The 19,644-nt window shown below is 44.4% G+C and overlaps 2 protein-coding genes across 3 annotated transcripts in view; one reads left to right on the top strand and one right to left on the bottom strand.

The window, feature by feature from the left end:
* Nucleotides 1–336: 336 nt before the first annotated feature.
* GP9 (glycoprotein IX platelet) lies at nt 337–10,668 on the bottom strand. Its single transcript, XM_014463640.2, has 3 exons — nt 10,598–10,668; nt 1,833–1,927; nt 337–921 (listed from the first exon to the last, which is right to left on the bottom strand). Exon 3 carries the CDS (start codon nt 907–909, stop codon nt 343–345), a length of 567 nt encoding a protein of 188 aa, XP_014319126.1. The 5' UTR covers nt 910–921; nt 1,833–1,927; nt 10,598–10,668; the 3' UTR covers nt 337–342.
* The window catches only part of CSE1L (chromosome segregation 1 like), a 50,635-nt gene continuing 41,246 nt past the window's right edge, over nt 10,256–19,644 (top strand). The window contains exon 1 of one of the 2 annotated variants that reach the window (XM_006097996.3): nt 10,256–10,418. Coding sequence is in view for 1 of the 2 variants with exons in the window: in XM_023761725.1 (XP_023617493.1) it covers nt 16,500–16,506 (7 nt within the window). In the remaining variant the exon portion in view is untranslated. Of the gene's footprint in view, nt 10,419–16,359; nt 16,507–19,644 lie in introns of those variants that run through there. The other variant, XM_023761725.1, reaches the window with a different exon arrangement.

Here is a 19,644-nt window from a genome sequence, read left to right as displayed (position 1 = left end):
TAGGATGGTCCATGTGGGAAGCTGGTACTACTAGAGAAGAGAGAGTGTGAGAACTGGTGTCCCGGGACCTGCAGGCACTGGGGAAAAGCTCTGGATGTCCAAACTGTGGAATTGCAGGTGGCTGCTTGGAAGGAAGTGGGACAGCCCATTCTACTAGGAACTTGGGGGACAGAAAAGTACCAATTGATATCTGGTAATAAAAAAAATGAACCCAGGTTTCCAGAAGGTACTGAGAGGGAAAAATAAAATATCTGAGTTTGGATTAAAATAGCTGAGCAGCCAGTTTATTTCAAGTTACTGGTGGAACTGGCTGATCAGGGCTGGTGGAGTCTGGACAGGGGCTCAGGCCTGGCCGCTTGGCCTGAAGAACGACCCTAGGAGCAGGGGCTCTCTGGCAGTGCACAGTAGACCAGCCAAGAGGGCCAGGCCCATTATGACCACAACAACCAGTGCCACATCCCACCAGACCCATGGGTAGGCCCAAGGTTTCTGTAGCTGCCAGCCGCAGTTGCCCAGCTCATAGCCTGTGAGCTGGCCCAGTGGGTGGAGGGCGGCATAGCTGGGGCTGGCACAGCGGACGTCCAGCAGGGCCTCTGGTGTGTGGTCCTCCAGCCAGAGGTGCAGGTAGGTGAGGCTGCAGTCACAGTGCCAGGGGTTCTGTGTCACGTCGAGTGTCTGCAGCTGGACCATGTGGTCGAAGGCGCCGGGAGGCACAGAACGCAGGCTATTGTTGGCCAGCAGGAGGTGGCGGGTGCGGGCTGGCAGGGCAGGCATGGATGTGAGCCCTCGGCCCCTGCAGTCCACCCACAGCCCCATGGTTTCCAGGGCCTGGCAGGTGCATGGTGCAGGGCAGTCCTTGGTGGCTTCTGCGGCAGCCCAGAGCAGGAACAGGACCCCCCAGGCAGGCATTGTGCAGGCTGGCTGTGGGGAGAGCGACTGTGAGGTGAGGGAGGGTCGGGTAGCCTGCACCCCATCCCAAGAACCAGCGGGTCCCATAGGAACCATGGTATCTGACCTGTGAAATTGCAACTGTGAAGACGGAAGGAACTGAACTGTGCCCAACTTAGGCCTGGCTGACCCTCACTGAACACTCGGAAGGCAAGACAGTAGGGGAGGGAGCAGGGGTGACTTCGGAAGAGGACAGGACTTCAGGAGGTGGGGGAGCAGGTCCCTGCTCCGTGGTTTACAGTCCTGGTCCTCCACCCCCGTAGGGCTGGGAAAGGCTGCTCCCAGCCTCCCTGCCTAAGCCTGGGGTTAGGCCAAAGGTGTGGCCTTCATAGACCACACCTCACCCCACCAATTCCAAACAGCTCGCCATGATGAAGTGAACCCTTATGTGGTACTTGATGTAGAAACCAGCACAAGGATACTGAGGTGGGGGGCGGGAAGGGAACCCAGAAAGAACTCCCTCTGCAAGCCCCTCAGCCAGGCTTGGGGAAACTGAGGCCCAGAGACAAGAGAGATTTGTGCAGGGTCACACAGTAGCCTGTGTCAGAAACCAGACTCCAACTCAGGTCTCATGAGCCCCAGTTTCCTGCCTGATTCACTGCCTTGCCTCCACAACTGTTTCCCCCGCTTTCGAAGGCAAGCTCTTTCCAACCCCCAGGGCCTGGCACATGGCAGACTTCCAATGACTATTCGTTGAACAAACCAGTGAATCTTGACTTAGCCAAGGAGCAGGTGTCTCAGAGTGAATGCCCCCACCCAACCCCATCTTCTAGAAGGGAGAGCAAAAGTGGGCATAGAAATAAGAATTGACAGCCCGTCTCCTCACCACCTGGGGGAACCCCTGGTGTGGGAGGCAGTGCTGGGTAATAAGGGAGGCTTCTTACCTTCCAGGCCTGCAGTCCAGTTCCCCTTTCTGTGACCTGAACTGTCCTGGTTGAGGCTGAGGTGGCAGTTCTATGTAAATAGCTGATGGTGGCCACTGCTTGAGAGGGAGGAAGGAAGTGATAAAAATAGCCTGGCTTATCCCCTGCAGGCAGCCCTGGAGGGGCTATCTCCAGAGGCAGGGGGGCCTGGGGTCCTAGTGCCCTGGGCACAGAAGCATAGGTCAACTTGAGTGTGCAGAAGGGGTCCCATAGTGCATCCCACTGTACCACCAGTGCCCCAAAGAGCCTTCGTGCAGGGTCTGGGGGAGGACCAAGGAGACCCTACTTCTGCACCCAGGCAGTGGGGAGGGCTTCTAGGAGGAGGAGACCCTGGAAATGAGTGGCTCTGTTGGTTGGTCCATTAAATCTCAGTTTTCCTTATCTGGACAATGGGAGCAATAAACCTTGTCCTATTTGCCTCAGAGATGTGGTTTGGGCAGCAACCATGGGCAGGTCAAGAATTCTATTCGGGAGGATGATTTAGTTAGTGTTAATAAACTGAGTTTATTAAGCAGGTGATTTAGTTTCTATAAACAGAGCTCTTGCCAGAGAGGCCCGGGAGTGGAACCCAGAGTGGGGGCCTGCTGAGCAGAAGAAGGGGTCCTTCTGGCTATCTCCCATGGTGATGGCCAGTGTCAGCCAAAAATGCCAAACTCAAGAAGAGGGGCCTGGGCTCCCAGCCTAAAGGCACTTAGAATGGTTTAGGGCTGGAGGGGGAAACTGAGGTGCAGAGCATCTGTGCTGCCAACTGAGGCCACACGGAGCTTGAGCAGGGCCAGCTGCTACCCCACCCAGGATGGGGGAAACCTGAAAGTTCTACAACGGATGTTTGTTTTTAAAGCAGGGTGACAACACTAGAAGTTACAGGGCAAGGAAAGTCAAGGGCAAAGGGCTGTGGAGTGCTTAAACACTCCATTTATACACTAAACCCACAGGAATATTCCTTATGTTTGCAACCCAGTGTGGTTTTTTAATCTTCTTTTTTTAAAATATATTTTATTGATTTTTTACAGAGAGGAGGGGAGAGGGATAGAGAGTTAGAAACATCGATGAGAGAGAAACGTCAATCAGCTGCTTCCTGCACACTCCCCACTGGGGATGTGCCCGCAACCAAGGTACATGCCCTTGACCGGAATCGAACCTGGGACCCTTCAGTCCGCAGGCCGACGCTCTATCCACTGAGCCAAACCAGCCAGGGCGGTTTTTTAATCTTCTAAAGCATTCTGCAACTCCTAGCCCTCTTCAATGAATGGAGTTGATATCATTCATTTGTGTGTTTATCATATGCTTCTCTCCACCAGGATGTCTGCTCCCTGAGAGATGGAGCCTTATCCACCCTCTTTGTGGTCAAAGCCATGGTTGACTAGCCCAGTGTCTGCACATTCAGGTCCTGAATTAGTTTGTGCTGGGTAATTGCACGAGTGAATGAATGGTTTACTTATACAAGATTTGATTGGCAGGGAGGAATCCCGGTCCTTTCTGAATTCTGACCCCCCTTTTGTGCAGGTGTTCGGAGGGGAGGCCTGGCTAGCTAAGCTTCTCTGGACACCTATCACAGTGGCAGCTGTCAGCAATCTTCTGCTCCAGAACACCTGGGAATTTAAAAAATGTGTATTGAATTTATTGGAATGACACCCATCAATAAAATCACAGAGGTTTCAAGTGCACAACTCCACAACACATCATCTGTGTGCCGCAAGTCCAGTCTCCGCACGCCCACCATTTATCCCTGACTACCTTCTTCTGTGTGCCCTCCTCTCCTTTCCCTCCGTAATCACCACACAGTTGTCTGTGTCTGTGAGTGTGTGTTTTTCTTAATCCTGTCACCTTTTTTTTTACCCAGCACCTCAAAATCCCTCCCCTCTGATAGCTGTCAGTCTGTTCTCTGTTTTTTTGTTTTTTTGTTTTTTTTTGTTTTTGTTTTTTTTTTGTTCATTAGATTCCACACGTAAGTGAAATCATATGGTACTTGTCTTTGTCTGACTGGCTTATTTTGCTTAGCATAATACTCTCCAGGTCCATCCAAGCTGTCGCAAAAAATAAGACTTTATTCTTGTGCATGACTGAGTAGTATTTCATTGTGTATATGTACCACTGTTTTTTGTCCACTCATTTATTAATGGGCACTTGAGTTGTTTCCATATATTGGGTCTTGTAAATAATGCTGCAGTGAACAGAGAAGTGCATATATTCTCTGGAATCAGTGTTTTGGGTTTCTTTGGATATATTCCCAGAAGAGGAATCTTTGGATAATAAAGCAGTTCCACTTTAAATATTTTTTGCCTCTTTTTGAATGCCTTTTTTTGGTAAATTGTTTTAATTTTTTAAAATTTATTTTAATTGTTGGGAGTATGACAGATGTCCCCCATTTTCCCCACTTTTCCTCCAACCACCTGGCTCCTGTCCCACCCCACACCTTCACCTCACTATTGCCTGTGTCAATGGGCTATGCATATCTATATATATATAAGGCTAATATGCTAAGTGTTGACCATCCAACTGGTTGCTATGATGCACACTGACCACCAGGGGACAGAGCTCCGACTGGTAGGGGAGCTTGCTGCTGGGGTCTGGCCGATCGGGACTGAGCAAGACAGGGTGGATACACCCTGGAACCCTCCCATGGTCCTTCCCCAGCTGGCCAACTTCCTGCATTCCTCCCTGGCCCCAATCATGCACCAGTGGGGTCCCTCTCACAATCCGGGATCCCTTGGGGGATGTCAGAGAGCCAGTTTCAGCTCCATCCCACAGGCCAGGCTGTGGGACCCCATAGGTGCATGAATTTGTGCACCAGGCCTCTAATATTTAAATAAATATACAGGTGATCTTAGTGGAGAAATGCTGGTATCTTCTGTGAAATATTATAATATACTGCTTTATACTCAGAAAGCAGGTTGGAACATTCATTATATACTTGTAATTATAGTTTGTACTAAAAAGAGTTTGCCAAAATCTCACTTGGTAATGATTAAATTTAAGAGGGTTCTAACATGTCACTACAGGTTTTACAATGCTTTATCATTGAAACACTAAAATTAAATTGTTCTAGATTGAGTTTGCTAGTAGTATTTACAAATGTATTGATTATACATTATTTCATGGACTAATACATGAATTATCTATTGGAAATTTGTTTTAGCATTTGAAGGAATATACCGGTTCTGGGTGGGTTTCAGATACAGGTTGTTGTCAGACTGTGTGTAACTGACCTTGGGCTTCCTGTGTGTAGTTACCACTCTGTTTTCTGTTTGTGTCTGCATCTGCTAGACCTCTGTATTCATGGGAGGGACCAAACTGTGTAGGGTTGGTTTCATCTAGCTTAGATCTGGGGGCAGATCAGTGGTCAAACTGAGGCTCCCTGAGGTCCACCTCCACCTGTCAACTACTCTGCCCCCCCTCCCCCCCATTGATTGGTTGCCTTCCGCATGCCCCCGACCAGGGCCAGGAGCCTTCAACAGATGTACATGCCCTTGACTGGAATCGAACCCGAGACCCTTTAGTCTGCAGGCCAACACTCTATCTGCTGACCCAAACCGGCTAGGGCAAAATATATTTTTTACAGATTTTTTTTTTAATCCTCATTCGAGGATATTTTTCCATTGATTTTTTAAAATAAGATACCATTAAGTCCCTCTCCCCTTTTAAATATATTTTTTGATTTCATAGAAATATCAATGATGAGAGAGAATCATTGATTGGCTGCCTCCTGCACGCCCCCTACTAGGGATCAAGCCCGCAACCTGGGCATGTGCCCTTGATTAGAATCCAACCTGGGACCCTTCTGTCCACAGGCTGATTCCATCCACTGAGCCAAACCAGTTAGGGCCCATTGATTTTATTTTAGAGAGAGTGGAAGAGAGAGGGAAAGATGGAGAGAAATATTGATGTGAGAGAAACACATCAATTGGTTCCCTCATGTATGCACCCTGACCAGGGCCTGGGCCAGGGAGGAGCCTGCAACCCAGGTACGTGCCCTTGAACGGAATCAAACCTGGGACCTTTCAGTCCACAGGCTGATGCTCTATCTATCCACTGAGCCAAACCAGCTATGGTGCTAAATATTTATTTTTTTTTTTTAAGAAAAAATATCGAGTGAGGAGTAACAAAAAAAATTTTTTAAAAATGAAATGGTATGAACCTTTAAATACCTAATAACTTCAAAATAGAAACCCGCCCTGGCCAGGTAGCTCAGTTGGTTAGTCCATACACCAAGGTTGCATGTTCGATTTTGGTCAGAGCACGTACAAAAAGCAACCAATAAATGCATAAATAAGTGTAACAACAAATCGATGTCCCTCCCCCCTTCTCTCAAATCAATAAAAAAAATTAAAACAAAAACAATGACAAAGCCAAAATTCTGATGCGAGACTCACATGCCTCTCAGAGAACATCAGATAAAGAACATGTTAAAAATAAGGGCATAGAGGACATAAATTCGATATATCACCTACAGCTGATGTCCTGATTAGTGAAAGACCAAATGCTATTTGTTGTTTTTACTGTGTGAAGTATTTACCATGTGCATGCATGTTTAAAAAGAAAGAAAATTGCCTCCATTTTTAAAAAGGTAAAAAACCACAACCTGACACCTCTCAATTTCAGCTGTCAATACTCTTTGGCACCCCAATGATATTAAACAAGAAAGAGACTTGCTCTTTCCAAACACAGCCAGAAGTGTCCCAATAAAAGATAAAATTATCTTCCTTGTGGTACACATCATAGATAACTCATCTGTTCAGAAGGTCAACACTAGGCAGATGGGTTTTATCGGGGTTTGGCAAGAAAGAAAACTACATGAATACAGACAGACCTTGTTTCATTGTGCTTTACTTTATTGTTCTTCAGAGATGTTGCATTTTTTACAAATTGAAAGCAAGACCCTTCACCAGCAATAAGATAACGACTCACTCTTCTTGTGGTTGCAAAGGGTGAGGAGAGAGAGCACCCCTAGAGCTATGTCTGTAGACATTATAATCTTGGCACAGCTCAAGGGCTTCCTGTAGAAACTGGCAGAGATGCTACACTGATGCAGGGTGCCAGCCAGCCTCCTCCTGATTTGCTCTCAAAGATGGAACTGTTACGTCATTAGGTTCATTCTCACCAGAACCAGAGGAAAATGTCCAGGAGAGCAGATTAGTATAATGAAGGTGATTACTTGTACTATTGCTGCAATGGTAAAAATACATCTTTTCCACCAATGTTCTAATAACATACCTTTTTCAATAGACTTTGCCTACTTATATAGGGCATTTCATTCAACATTCAACAAATACTTATTGAGCAGCTACTATGTGCTAGGTGCGGGGTACAGCTGTAAATAAGATAAAATCCTTGGTCCTAATAGAGTCGTCAGCTGGAGGAAAAAGAATTAACAAAGAGACAATCAAATGTTATGAAGAAAACAGAATGAGCCCCGGCCAGATAGCTCAGTTGGTTAAAGCATCATCCTGATACATCAAGGTTGTGGGTTTGACCTTCATCAGGGCACATACAAGAGCCAACCAATGAATGCATAAATAAGTGGAATAACAAATCAATGTTTGCTTGTTTTTTCTATTTCTCTCAAATAAAAAAAAAAAAAGAAAACAGATGATAAAATGGAGCTAAGGGTGCCAGATACAATGCAAGACACCTCATTCAACGTGAATTTTAGGTAAACCATGGATGGTTATTTTAGTATAAATATGTTCCATACAACATCTTTACTAAAAATTATGCATTGCTTTTCTGAAATTCACATTGAACTGGGTGTCCTGTATTTCATTTTCTAAGCCTGGCAACCCTAAATGTCATGCTATTGGGTGGTGGAGGGTGGATAATGTCAAGACAGGTGGAAGGCCTCTTTGAGGAGGTGACATTTGAACTGGAATCCGAATGTACAGAGGGAGCCAGTCATTCAGGGATCTAGAAAAAGAGCATTTTAGGCAGAGGGAAGAGCAAGTATGAATGCTCTACGGTGGAAATAAGCTTGGAGCTTGGAAGAACAGAAAGGAAGGAAGAGTAGCTGAGCTGTGAGAGGCTGAAGGGGAGGAAGGAGGAAGGTGATGAGGTCAGGCAGGTTGGCAGGGGTCAAATCTTGTAGGGTTGTGGCTATAATAAGATGAGTACTTTTACCAAAACTTATGTCCATAACCTTTTCATTCAAGAACATCAACTTTTTACATTTTATCCATAGGAATTGCTTTTACCTGTGACAGAGTGCTGTCAAAGATAAGCAGAGCCAAAGATTGATAAGGCTGTGCAAACAGATTTTCTTCAGTAACTACTGACAGTAGGGGAGAAAGCTGAGCTCCATTCTGACTTGTGCAGAGCTGACTGGACATTTTAAAGGGAGAATGAGGGAGTAAGGGAATGAGCAGGGGCTCAAGTGAAAAGTTACAAAGGGCTGATCAACATATAAGTGATTAGACCAGCCTTAGCCAGTTTGGCTCAGTGGATACTTTGTGCTGTGGACTGAAGGGTCCCAGGTTTGATTCTGGTCAAGGGCACATAGCTCGGTTGCAGGCTTGATCCCATGTCCCTGGTCGGGGCACGAGCAGGAGGCAACCAATAGGTATGTCTCTCTCACAATCATGTTTCTCCCCCTCCCTTCTACTCCCTCTAAAAATCAATGGGGAAAGCCTCAGGTGAGGATGATCTAAAAATGAAGTGCGCCCTAACTGGTTTGGCTCAGTGGATAGAGCGTCAGTCTGCGGACTCAAGGGTCCCGGGTTCGATTCCCATCAAGGGCATGTACCTTGGTTGTACTCCAGTGGGGAGTGTGCAGGAGGCAGCTGATGGATGTTTCTCTCTCATCGATGTTTCTAACTCTCTATCCCTCTCTCTTCCTCTTTGTAAAAAAAATCAATAAAATATATTACAAATAAAATAAAATAAAAATGAAGAGCCTGCTCCCTTAAAAAAAAAAAGTGACTAGGCCAGCTGTGTCTGCTAGCTAGCATTTTCCTAAGTTAGGCTTCCAGGGGAGCTACCTTCCTGATGATTCGATTTCAAAGGATTGGCTTTCAGGCCCTTAGGAAGGACACTCCTGAATTGTGGAAGACACATACACATTCTCAAAGGGACAGAGGAAAAGTTTACAGTTGTAAGCCCTTTTTATCAAATGCTCTAAGAAAGGGTAGTTGGGGCCTATCCTCCGTTGTTGGCTAGAAAAACAGTAAATTCTCCTGGCAGCATTGAACAACCTGTGCTTCACTTGTCCTAGGGAAATGGCCTTATGCTACTAGAAGCCATGTTAGAGTTTGATCCTCTTTTAGGGCAGAGGTTTAGACAGTTATTCATCATGTGCTGAGAACTGAATGCACAGAGGGAGCCAGTCATTCAGAGATCTAGAAGAAGATCATTTCTCAGTGTCTGTATAATTTTGTGTTCTTATATTTGTTTCCTCGAATGATGACCAAATAGTGTGCCCTTCAGTCCTAGGAGTAGCAAACTAGCAATTCTAAGAGATGGGCTCTGAGTGGAGACAGCTGGGCCTGTTGAGGGAGGAGGCCAAAACTGAAGGCTTGGATTTCCATAAGTCTCCATCGGGTCCTCTCTTTCTTACACTTAAGGTATCATAAAATCCTAAGGGCTCTACTTCCAAGATATATCCTGAAGCTGTCCACTTCTCTCCATATTCATGCTACACACCCTAGTTCAGGCCATAACATCTTCCTGGATGTCTCCAGCAGCCTTCTCACTGGTCTCCCTGCTTCATTCCCCCCCCACCCCCATACAGTCCATTCTCCAAGCAGCAACTGGTGGGCCTTTTAAAATATAAATGTGGTGGTCATGCACTTAAGACATAGTTCAAACACTGGCTTATGAGGCCTACATCATCTGGCCCAGGCTGGCCTAATTTCATCTTGTAACAGGCTCCACTTCATTAAGCCCCAGTCTTACTCCTGACACAGAGCCTTTGCTACTGACATCCCCTCCTCCTGAAATGCTCTCCAGGCTGATTTACACGCACCTGTCTCCTTGTTGAAACTCGAGCCAATTTTCACCTGTTCAGAGCCCTTCTAGGACCCTCCCATTGACCTTCCAAGTCACTGCCTGTCATATCATTCTGGTTTTAATTTTATCCTCATAGCACTCATATGAAATTATCTTGTTTATTCTGTTTCAAGCTACATGTCTGAGTTGCTATGGACATGACTTTGGGCAGTTCGTTCAAGACTTACTTCGTGCTTGACATCAAGCCCTGACACCAAAATAGATCACAATCCAGCAGCCACTCACTGAATTTGTGCTTATTTCAGGAAAATGGGGATTGTGAAGCCCGTTAGAACCGCCTGAACCGAGGGCATTGTCGCTTGTGACGTCAGCGCAAACACAGAGCCCGGGCATGCAAATCAGAGATTGGTCCTTCGAATTTGGGTGGGCGGGGTCCCACCCCTGGCCCCGCCCCCTGCCTCTACCCTGTTCACGCATGCGCCCAGACCACAGCCTCGCCGCCGCGCCATTTTGCCGGGTTTGAATGTGAGGTGGAACGGCGGCAGGAGTGGGTAGTACGGCTGCAGTCCGCGGCCGAGATTTTCTTCTCTGATCCCGTATTTCCACCAGGTAAGGCCGGGGCGTGCACGGCCTGGCAGGGTGGCCTCTGGGAATCCCGCTGGGGAAGGGCTGAGGCACTCCCTGCATTCCCGAGCGCTGGGGAGCAAGGACCGCGCCTCTGGGAGAGAGCGGAATGTGGGCCTGTGTGCCGGGCAGAGCCCTGGAACAAGGTCTTTGCCTTCGCTCACCGGCCTCGCCTCGTCTCGTCTCGCGCTGTCTCAGGTCTGAGGCTCGCCGGGCCTGTAGCGGGTCGAGGGCAGCCGCGGCGCGGCCTAACGCGCCCGAGCGCCCGCCCCTTCCCCTTTAGCGCCGTTCTGATTGGCTGCGCCGCCGCGTGTCGCTCGGGAAGACCGCCTCTCATTGGTCATGGCCGCGCGTCCGTTCTCGGGGCCCGGTCACCCGCAACGTGGGTGGAGTGGCGCGGCAAGGCCTGTCTGGCTGCACGGCGGAGGATGCCGACCGCCCCTTCCGTGGACTCACCTTCCTAAGGAGGAGTGTGCTTCGTTCTCTCCGACTGTAAAATGGGCATGGTGATCTCACTCTGCTGAGTTGTTTGTCAGGATTAAATTCTAGTCCATGTACCTGCCCTGTAATATGGGATACCCCTCTTGGGGGAAACGCGATATGGCTTGGTAATTCGGAGCATGGGCTTTGGAATTAGAACGCCCGGGTTCGTTCTAAGATTTAAGCCTCCCCCTAGGAGCGTAGCCTAGGGCTGAGCCTCCATTTCCTTATCTGCAAAATGGGATTGAAAACAGTCTGCCTGGTAAAGTGGCTGTGAGGATCCACTGAGTTCTTACCGCGCTTTACAGTCCCATCTCATTGTCTACCTCCCCCACCCATCTTTCCTCGTTAGCCACGGTAGACATACTGACCTGCCTTTCTTTTTTCTTAAATGTTCCAAGCTCATGCCCATTATAGAGCATTTGGACGTGCCTTTCATTTGCGTGGAAATGACCAACATCAGACCTTTGCAAGGCTGGCTCCCTATCCTTCAAGTTTTACTCACCTTAGTTAGACCTTCTTTGACCAACCTCTGCTCAACTCTTCATCACTTCGCACTAGTTTTAATATACTTCATGCATCGATCGTCATCTATAATCACTTAATAGTTGACTTGTTTATTGTCTGTCTTGACTGCTAAAATGTAAACTTGGAGAGAAAAGGGCCTTGCTTTTGCCTGTCTTGTTCACTGCTGTGTCCAAGTGGCCAGGGCTTGCCACCCGCCAGGTGCACAATTATTATTCCTTGGAGGTACAGAAGGGGATTTTTTTACTCTTGGATCTCACCAGTGTTCATTTTCTCTTTTCTTTGGATCCCCATACTGGGATTTTTGGCCCTTTTTTCTTTTTTACCCTTTTTATTGAATGTATTGAGGTGACACTGGCTAACAAAATTATACAGGTTTCAGGTGCACAGTTCTACAACACATCATCTGTACACTGTTTGGCCCCTTTTTTGTGTTTCCATTTTTTTTTTTTTTTTGCATAATTCACTTCTTTCCATCAGTGCAAGGGAATTCTCTCCCTTTATGATTACTTTGATTTCTGCTAGTTGGGGGCTGGAACAGAGGGAAACCATTTTCTGTACAGGATTAGATGGGTTGGAGAGCACTGCTCTAGTTTTGGAATTAATTTGTTCCTTTTAAACTTCATTGAGCTTTAAACTTATAAAATTCTAGGATCTATGTAGTATTTTAACTTTCAGCGATTGTAGCATGCATATTTATGAATATTATTTGCCTGTTAATCTCTGAGATAACAGTGAAGAAGCAAAAATGGACAAGGTTCCGTCCCTTGGGTAGCTTATGTTTGGGGAGGGAGGGACAACAATACAGATAAATGAATTAGATAGTTTCAGATAGGGACAAGTAACAGGTGATTTGATGATGAAGAAGGCTTCTCTGAGGAGGTGACATTTGAGCTGAGACCAGCCATGGAAAGGTGAGGGGACAGACATTCCAGGCAGAGGGAATAGAAAGTACAAGAGCTTAAGGACAGGAACAAGCTTGGAATAATGGGATATTAGGAAAATGCAGCTTGCTAGAGTAGTGTGTGAAGAAGAGGGAGGTATCCAGGGAACAGGTCACATAGGGCTTTGTAGGCAATTTAAAGAGTTTAGATTTGATGCTAAGGTGTGTGGTCCTGTGAGCAGAAAGCAGAGGGTGGAGAGATGTTGGGTTATGTTCTTTTTTTTTTCCTTTTTCTTTTTAATGCATTTTTTTTTATTTCAGAGAGGAAGGGAGAGGGAGAGAGAGATGTAGAAACATCAATGATTAGAGAGAATCATTGATTGGCTGCCTCCTGCACACTCCCTATGAGGGATTGAGCTGCAACCCAGGCAGGTGCCCTTGACCAGAATCAAACCCGAGACTCTTCAGTCTGCAGGGTAACACTCTATCCACTGAGCCAAACCGTCTAGGATTGGGTTATGTTCTTAATGTATGTGTGCCAGATAGTTTTCATACATTGGATCTCTTTTCCTTTCTCCAGATGTAAGGCATTAGGAATGGTTCTCTAATGTGGAGGAAGTATCTAAAGAAAAGGATTAGCTTATGTCATAGATGTCTGTGAGATGGCATTGGAAAGCAAAGCTTTTATTCCAAAAGTCTTCATCTATACCTGAGGGCCTGTGGGAAGAGGCAAGACTTAGCTACAGCCATTCAACAGGAAAAGCTTAGAATTTAGATAAATCTGTCGTAATTGATTTGTTGTGGTACATGTTTTTTATTTTTCTGTGTGTGTGTGTGTGTGTGTGTGTGTGTGTATTGGTAGGGATTTCCAAAGATAGCTTTGTGGTGAAAGTTCAGTATCATCCATCATTTAAAGACAAAATAATGAATTTTCCATTTCTAGTTTGAGTCTTTATTTTAAAATCAATAACACTTTACATTTATATATTTAATATATAATATATATATATAATTCTGGTTTCTCTTCAGATCGTATATTTAATATTTTAAAGTGTCAAAGTACCTTCATCTGTGGTCAAATAAGAACTTAATTAGACCTGGATCTTGCCGATTTTGTGAATACCTGTGGAGTATTCTCTAAAATTACCTGGTTTGTCATGCTTTCCCAAATCGGGGCTAAGCTTACAATTTGGTTTTATAGACATTATCACTAAGGAGATATAAAAAGGGTTTGTTGACAAATATTTAGTCCCTTATCTAACATTAAAATTCTAGGACCTATGTAATATTTTAACTTTCAGAGATTGTAGCATGCATATTTATGAAACATCATCCTCCTCATACACACACACACTTTTTTTCCCCAAAATGCTTTTTTTTAAAACTTAAAAATAGTTTTATCCTAGCACCTCAACTTTGTCATTTTAGGGTTATTCTATCACGTGGCCTTAGAATCAGTTGTCTCCTCTTCTTCCTGTTTGTCACAATTGACCAGAATAAATGTGAAAAATCATAATGCTTTTGATGGAAAAATCAATCAAGGGCGTATAGCTTTTGAAAATAGTACAACCAATATGTAGTAGGTGCTCATCATTATTGTAAAGCACTAGAGAGATTGCAGTGAACAAAACACAAAGTTCCTACTCATGGAAGGAGAGGCATAGTAAACAAGAAAGCAAATTAATGTGCCTGATAAAATTATTTAGAAAAATAGAGTAAGGGAATGGAGATTGGGTGAGTGCTCTCTTAGAGAGGACAGCCCAAGAAGGTGTCTCTGAAAAGAGATGACATTTGAAAAGGGACCTGAATGAAGTGGCCAGTGAGCCATGCAGCTCTCCAGGGACAGAGCTGTCAGGCAAATGGGACAGTAAGTGCAAAGCCCTGAGGCAAAAATATAAGCACTGCCATATATGAACAGTAATAGAGGACAGATTTCAAATTCACTTTTTTTTTAAAATTCTTACCCAAGGATATTTTTTTCATTATTTTAATTTTTTAAAATGTATTTTTATTGCCCTAGCCGGTTTGGCTCAGTGGATAGAGCATTGGCCTGCGGACTCAAGGGTCCCAGGTTCGATTCTGGTCAAGGGCATGTACCTTGATTGCGGGCACATACCCAGTAGGGAGTGTGCAGGAGGCAGCTGATGGATGTTTCTCTCTCATCGATGTTTCTAACTCTCTATCCCTCTCCCTTCCTCTCTGTAAAAAATCAATAAAATATATTTAAATTAAAAAAATACATATATTTTTATTAGTTTCAGAGAGAGGGAGAGAGAGACAGAAACATCAATGATAGAGAATCATCGATCTGCTGCCTCCTACACCCCCTACTGGGGAATCAAGCCTGCAACACATGCATGTGCCCTGACTGGGAATCTAACCGTGATCTGTCTGGTTCATGGGTCAACGTCCAACCACTGAGAGACACCAGCTGGACTCCATTGATTTTTAGAGTGGAAGGGAGAGGGAGAGACAGAAAAACTTCCAGGGAGATGGGGATCAGGCCTGCAACTGAGGTATGTGGCCTTGACTGTAATTGAACCTGGGACCCTTCGTTATGAGGGCTGATGCTCTATCCACTGAGCCAAACCAGGTGGGGCTCACTTCTTTCTTGAAAGCTCTTTTGAATAAACAGAAATTAATTATGAGAGCAAGTTGGTCATTTCTTTTTTAAAAATATATTTTATTGATTTTTTACAGAGAGGAAGGGAGAGAGACAGAGAGCCAGAAACATCGATGAGAGAGAAACATCGACCAGCCGCCTCCCGCACACTCCCCACCGGGGATATGCCCGCAACCAAGGCACATGCCCCTGACCGGAATCGAACCCGGGACCCTTGAGTTCGCAGGCCGATGCTCCATCCACTGAGCCAAATCGGTCAGGGCAGTTGGTCATTTCTTTATCTGACATGTAACTGAGTTCCTGCATTCTGTTGGGGCTGTTAGTAGCTGATCCCAGAATAGTCTCTAGTTCAGAATGGGATTTATGTTTTAGCTGGCTGGCTGACATTGCCTCATTCGTTAGTTCATGCATCAAATGCTCATTTGTTAGTTCATGCATCAAATGCTTACTGAATGTCTACTATGTGCCAGGCAATGTTGAAGGTCCTGGGCATATAGAGACAAAAATATACAAAGTCCCTGTCCTAAGGACTTTAACAGAAAATAAGTCAAAGATACTTCAGATGATGATTAATGCTGTTAATAGTATAACAAGGATAAGGTACATAATAGGTGAGGAAGACCCTTTTGAAGAGTTAATAGCTGACAGTTGAATGATACTCGATATCAAATTAGAAGGAAGAGCAGTATTACAGGCACAGAGAAGTGTCTTTGCTGGTTCAAGAAATAGAAAGAAGGCTTTTGTGGCTGGAACATAGTGTGAGACAAGGCAAGGAGAAGTTAGGAAATGAAGTTGACAGGTGCCAGATTGCATGGGACTCTTGTTTGGATTTTTAATACGTATAATTATGAGGGGTCTGAGAGATATAGGTACAAAATGAAGAAAGTGAAATGCAGATTTGAGTTTATTTAAAAACTCAGTAAAATAGATCTAGCTAACCTCTGTAATCCCCCCCCCACACACACACACAGAAGAAAGTGAAATGCAGATTTGAATTTATTTTAAAACTCAGTAAAATAGATCTAACCTCTGTAATCCTACACACACACACACACACACACACACACACACACACAGTTTCTAGCATAAATCTCAAAAGATAGAATAAATTTGCATGTGGCAAAGAAAGACCAGGTGGTTGTTTTTGTTTTTAGTTCATATACAGACAGTCCTCGGGTTACGTTGGACTTGTGGTTATGTGGCCATCTCCCATTCATTTATAAAAAAAAAAAGTTCCGTCATTTCGTCATATGTACATATGTGCTTTATGTTTTTTATTATTTATTTACCACAAGTAAAGGTCAGAAATTGTTATCTTTCTTTTAAATTTTTTTTACTGTTTCACTTCATTACTGCTGTGTATGTGCTCCATGTGAGTGATGTAGGTGCTTATGTAGGTGGGTTCCGACTTACGGCAAAATCGCGATACATCCCGACGTAGGAACAGATCTTCGACGTAACCCGAGGACCTACTGTACATTGATGTAAATGATTTTGCTTGGCAACAGTAAACTTTCAAGATTTCAGAGTCAGCATTTCAACACAGGAAAAAAGAATGGAAAGTGAGTTGATTAAATCACTGCTTTTCAAAATGTGTTCCATAATAAAGTGGCCAAGTAATGCAGGAACTCTGGATTAAACAATGTTAAGCTGAGAACGTTCTGTTGGAGTTCCTGAAATCTTTAAAGTGAATCTCCAAAAAAGGAGGAATATGTGTTGCACCTTCCAAACTTTTGACATAAAAACCAGAAAGGGTGGCCTCTTAATAAATTGTGTGTGGGGTTGAATGGGATTTGATAATTCATCTCCATAGTGTGGTTTGTTCTGGGTGGAAGGAAGTGAATAGACAGGTGGTGGTATCTATTAACTCAGTCAAATTATTGGCTTCCCTTTTGATAAAAATGTTTTCTAATTAAGGGAAAGGACAGTAGTAGTAAGGAGACTATAGATAGTTTCAAACAGGTTGTCCTCCTTAGAAGGCGTGGTTTCTGGTTGTGGAGTAGTACTCTGCACAAGCACAGCATTAGCTTATTGCCCATTTCTAACGCCCTCCCCCCCCTTTATTTACACACACACACACACACACACACACACACACATTGATTTCAGAGAGGGAGAGACAGAGATAGAAACATCAGTGATGAGAGAGAATCATTGATCAGCTTCCTCTTGCATGCTCCCACACTGGGGAATGAGCCTGCAACCCAGGCATGTGCCCTGACTGGGAATAGAACCCTGACATCCTGGTTTATAGGTTGATGCTCAATCACTGAGCCACGCCTTTAAGTCTTATTCAAAATCTCAGAGTCATAGGCTTCTTCCTCTCCCTAATTCCCATTTGGCTGTTCTTTTTAAACCATTACCAGCCCAGAGGTCCTATATTCCACATGCATTAAATTTTTACCCATTTCTAAAAAACATCCCTATTGTACATTACATCATGAAACTCTTAAGTATTGAGGAACCCACATTAACTGATCTCAGCCTCCAAGTCCACTATTCCCCAAAGGCGTGATGTTCTCTTCCTGTGTCTGTTACTTTGCTCACTATTTCCTTCATGAGTTGGGTCCTTGTACTTTGCCTTTCCATATCCTTTAAGTTCAGTTCAAGCAAGACTCAGAGCCTCTGGGAAAACTTGGACCACTGAATACCCAGCGACTATCTTAACCTCCTAGCAGTCAAGTTGCTATATATGTGATTCATTTGGTACTTCTACTACAGGGGACAAATATGTTTCTGAATTCAGAATTTTTACTGTGGATTATACAACATCCCAGTGGGGTTTTGGGTAGTATCCTGCAATCAAACATATTATATTTTTTCCTTTTTCTTTTGTTAATATATTTTCATAGATTTCATAGAGGAAGGCAGAGGGAGAGAATATTGATGGGCTGCCTTTTGCATGCGCCCATGGGAATCAAACTATGACTTCCTGGTTCATAGATTGAAGCTCAACCACTGAGCCACCTCAGCCAGGTCACATTACTTCTTTAGTGAAAGAAATTTACATACTGAGAAAAAGGATTATAGGTCTGTAGTAGGTATTTCAGTTGTGTTTTGTCTTCCAGCTAGTCTCTAAGCTTCTTTGAGCACCTGAATTTGATTGATAATTTTGTGATAGTAAATATAATATATACAGTTAGTTGTATATTAGAACAATCTAGAAGAATATGAAGAGAATAAAAATTCCCCATATCTATCATGTAGATATTAACACCCTTTACATTTGGAGTGTATTTTTAGTTTTTTCTATACATTTGGCTATATGTAAATTTTAGCACAGTTTGAATAATGTATACTTGACCTCTTTTCCACTTAGCTTTAATACATTTTACAAAAGTTATTATGAACTTAATTTTTTCTTTGTCATAGAGGCCCCAGATTAATTTGGTGAATGGGTACCCTGAAAAGGCTACATTTCCCCAGGTCCCTAGGAACTACTTGTGACTGCCCCAATTTACATTCCTGCCAACAGTAAACAGGGTTCCCTTTCTCCACATCCTCACCAACATTTGACATTTCTTGTCTTTTTGACAGTAGCCATTCTAACAGGTGTTAGGGGATAGTTCATGGTTTATATTTGCATTTCCCTGATGATTAGTGATGTTGAGTACCTTTTCATGTACTTGTTGGCCATCTGTATGTCTTTGGAAAAATGTTAATTCAGATCCTCTGTCCATTTTAATTTATTTTTAAATCTGTATTGTTGAAAGTATTACATATGTCCCCTTTTTCCTCCCATTGACCCCTTCTAGCCTGTCTCTTCTCCCCTTCCCCCCCAGGCCTTCACCACCCTATTGTCTGTGTGTGTGGGTTTTGCATATATGCATACAAATTCTTTGGTTGATCTCTTCCCACCCACCTTCCCTCTGAGATTCTGCAGTCTGTTCTATGCTCTATGTCTCTGGATCTATTTTGTTATCAGTTTTTTTTTGTTCATTAGATTCCATGTATGAGTGAGATCATGTGATACTTGTCTTTCTCTGACTGGTTTATTTCACTTAGCATAATACTCTCCAGGTCCCTCCATGCTGTCTCAAAGGGTAAGAGATCCTTCTTTTTTATTCCTGCATGGTATTCCATGATGTAAATGTACCACAACTTTTTTATCCACTAGTCTACTGATGGGCACTTGGGCTGTTTCTAGTTCTTAGCTATTTTAAACTAGAGGCCTGATGCACGAAATTTGTGCAAGGGGCCCTGGCCCTCGCAGTCCCGGCTGCCTCAGCCAGCCCTCGCAGCCCTGGCTTCATCCAGAAGGTCGTTTGGCTGTTTGGTCTAATTAGCATATTAGCTCTTTATTATATAGGATTGAGCTGCTATGAACATAGGGGTGCATGCATTTTTTTCTGATTGGTGTTTCAGGTTTCTTAGGATATAATCCTAGAAGTGGGATCACTGGGTCAAATGGCAGTTCCAATTATAGACACACACACACACACACACACACACCCCCCCCCCCACCCCATACTAGAGGCCTGGTCCAGGCGATTTGTGCACTGAGGGGTGGGGTTCTCTAGCCCGCACTTCCCCTCTCTCCGACCGGGGGGGCCCTCGAGGGATGTCTCTACGGCAGGCCCAAACCGGAGAGCAAAGGTCCTGAATATACAACTTGGTCTCACCGTGAGTGTGTGTGTGTGTCGATCGTGAGTTTTTATATGTATAATATATTGTTGGGGGTGCCCCCCCCCCCCCCCCCC

This window comes from Myotis lucifugus, unplaced genomic scaffold, assembly GCF_000147115.1.
Source record: "Myotis lucifugus unplaced genomic scaffold, Myoluc2.0 scaffold_215, whole genome shotgun sequence".
NCBI classification, from domain to species: domain Eukaryota; kingdom Metazoa; phylum Chordata; class Mammalia; order Chiroptera; family Vespertilionidae; genus Myotis; species Myotis lucifugus.
Note: the sequence above shows the minus strand (reverse complement) of the source record. Positions and strands in the feature narration are given on the sequence as shown.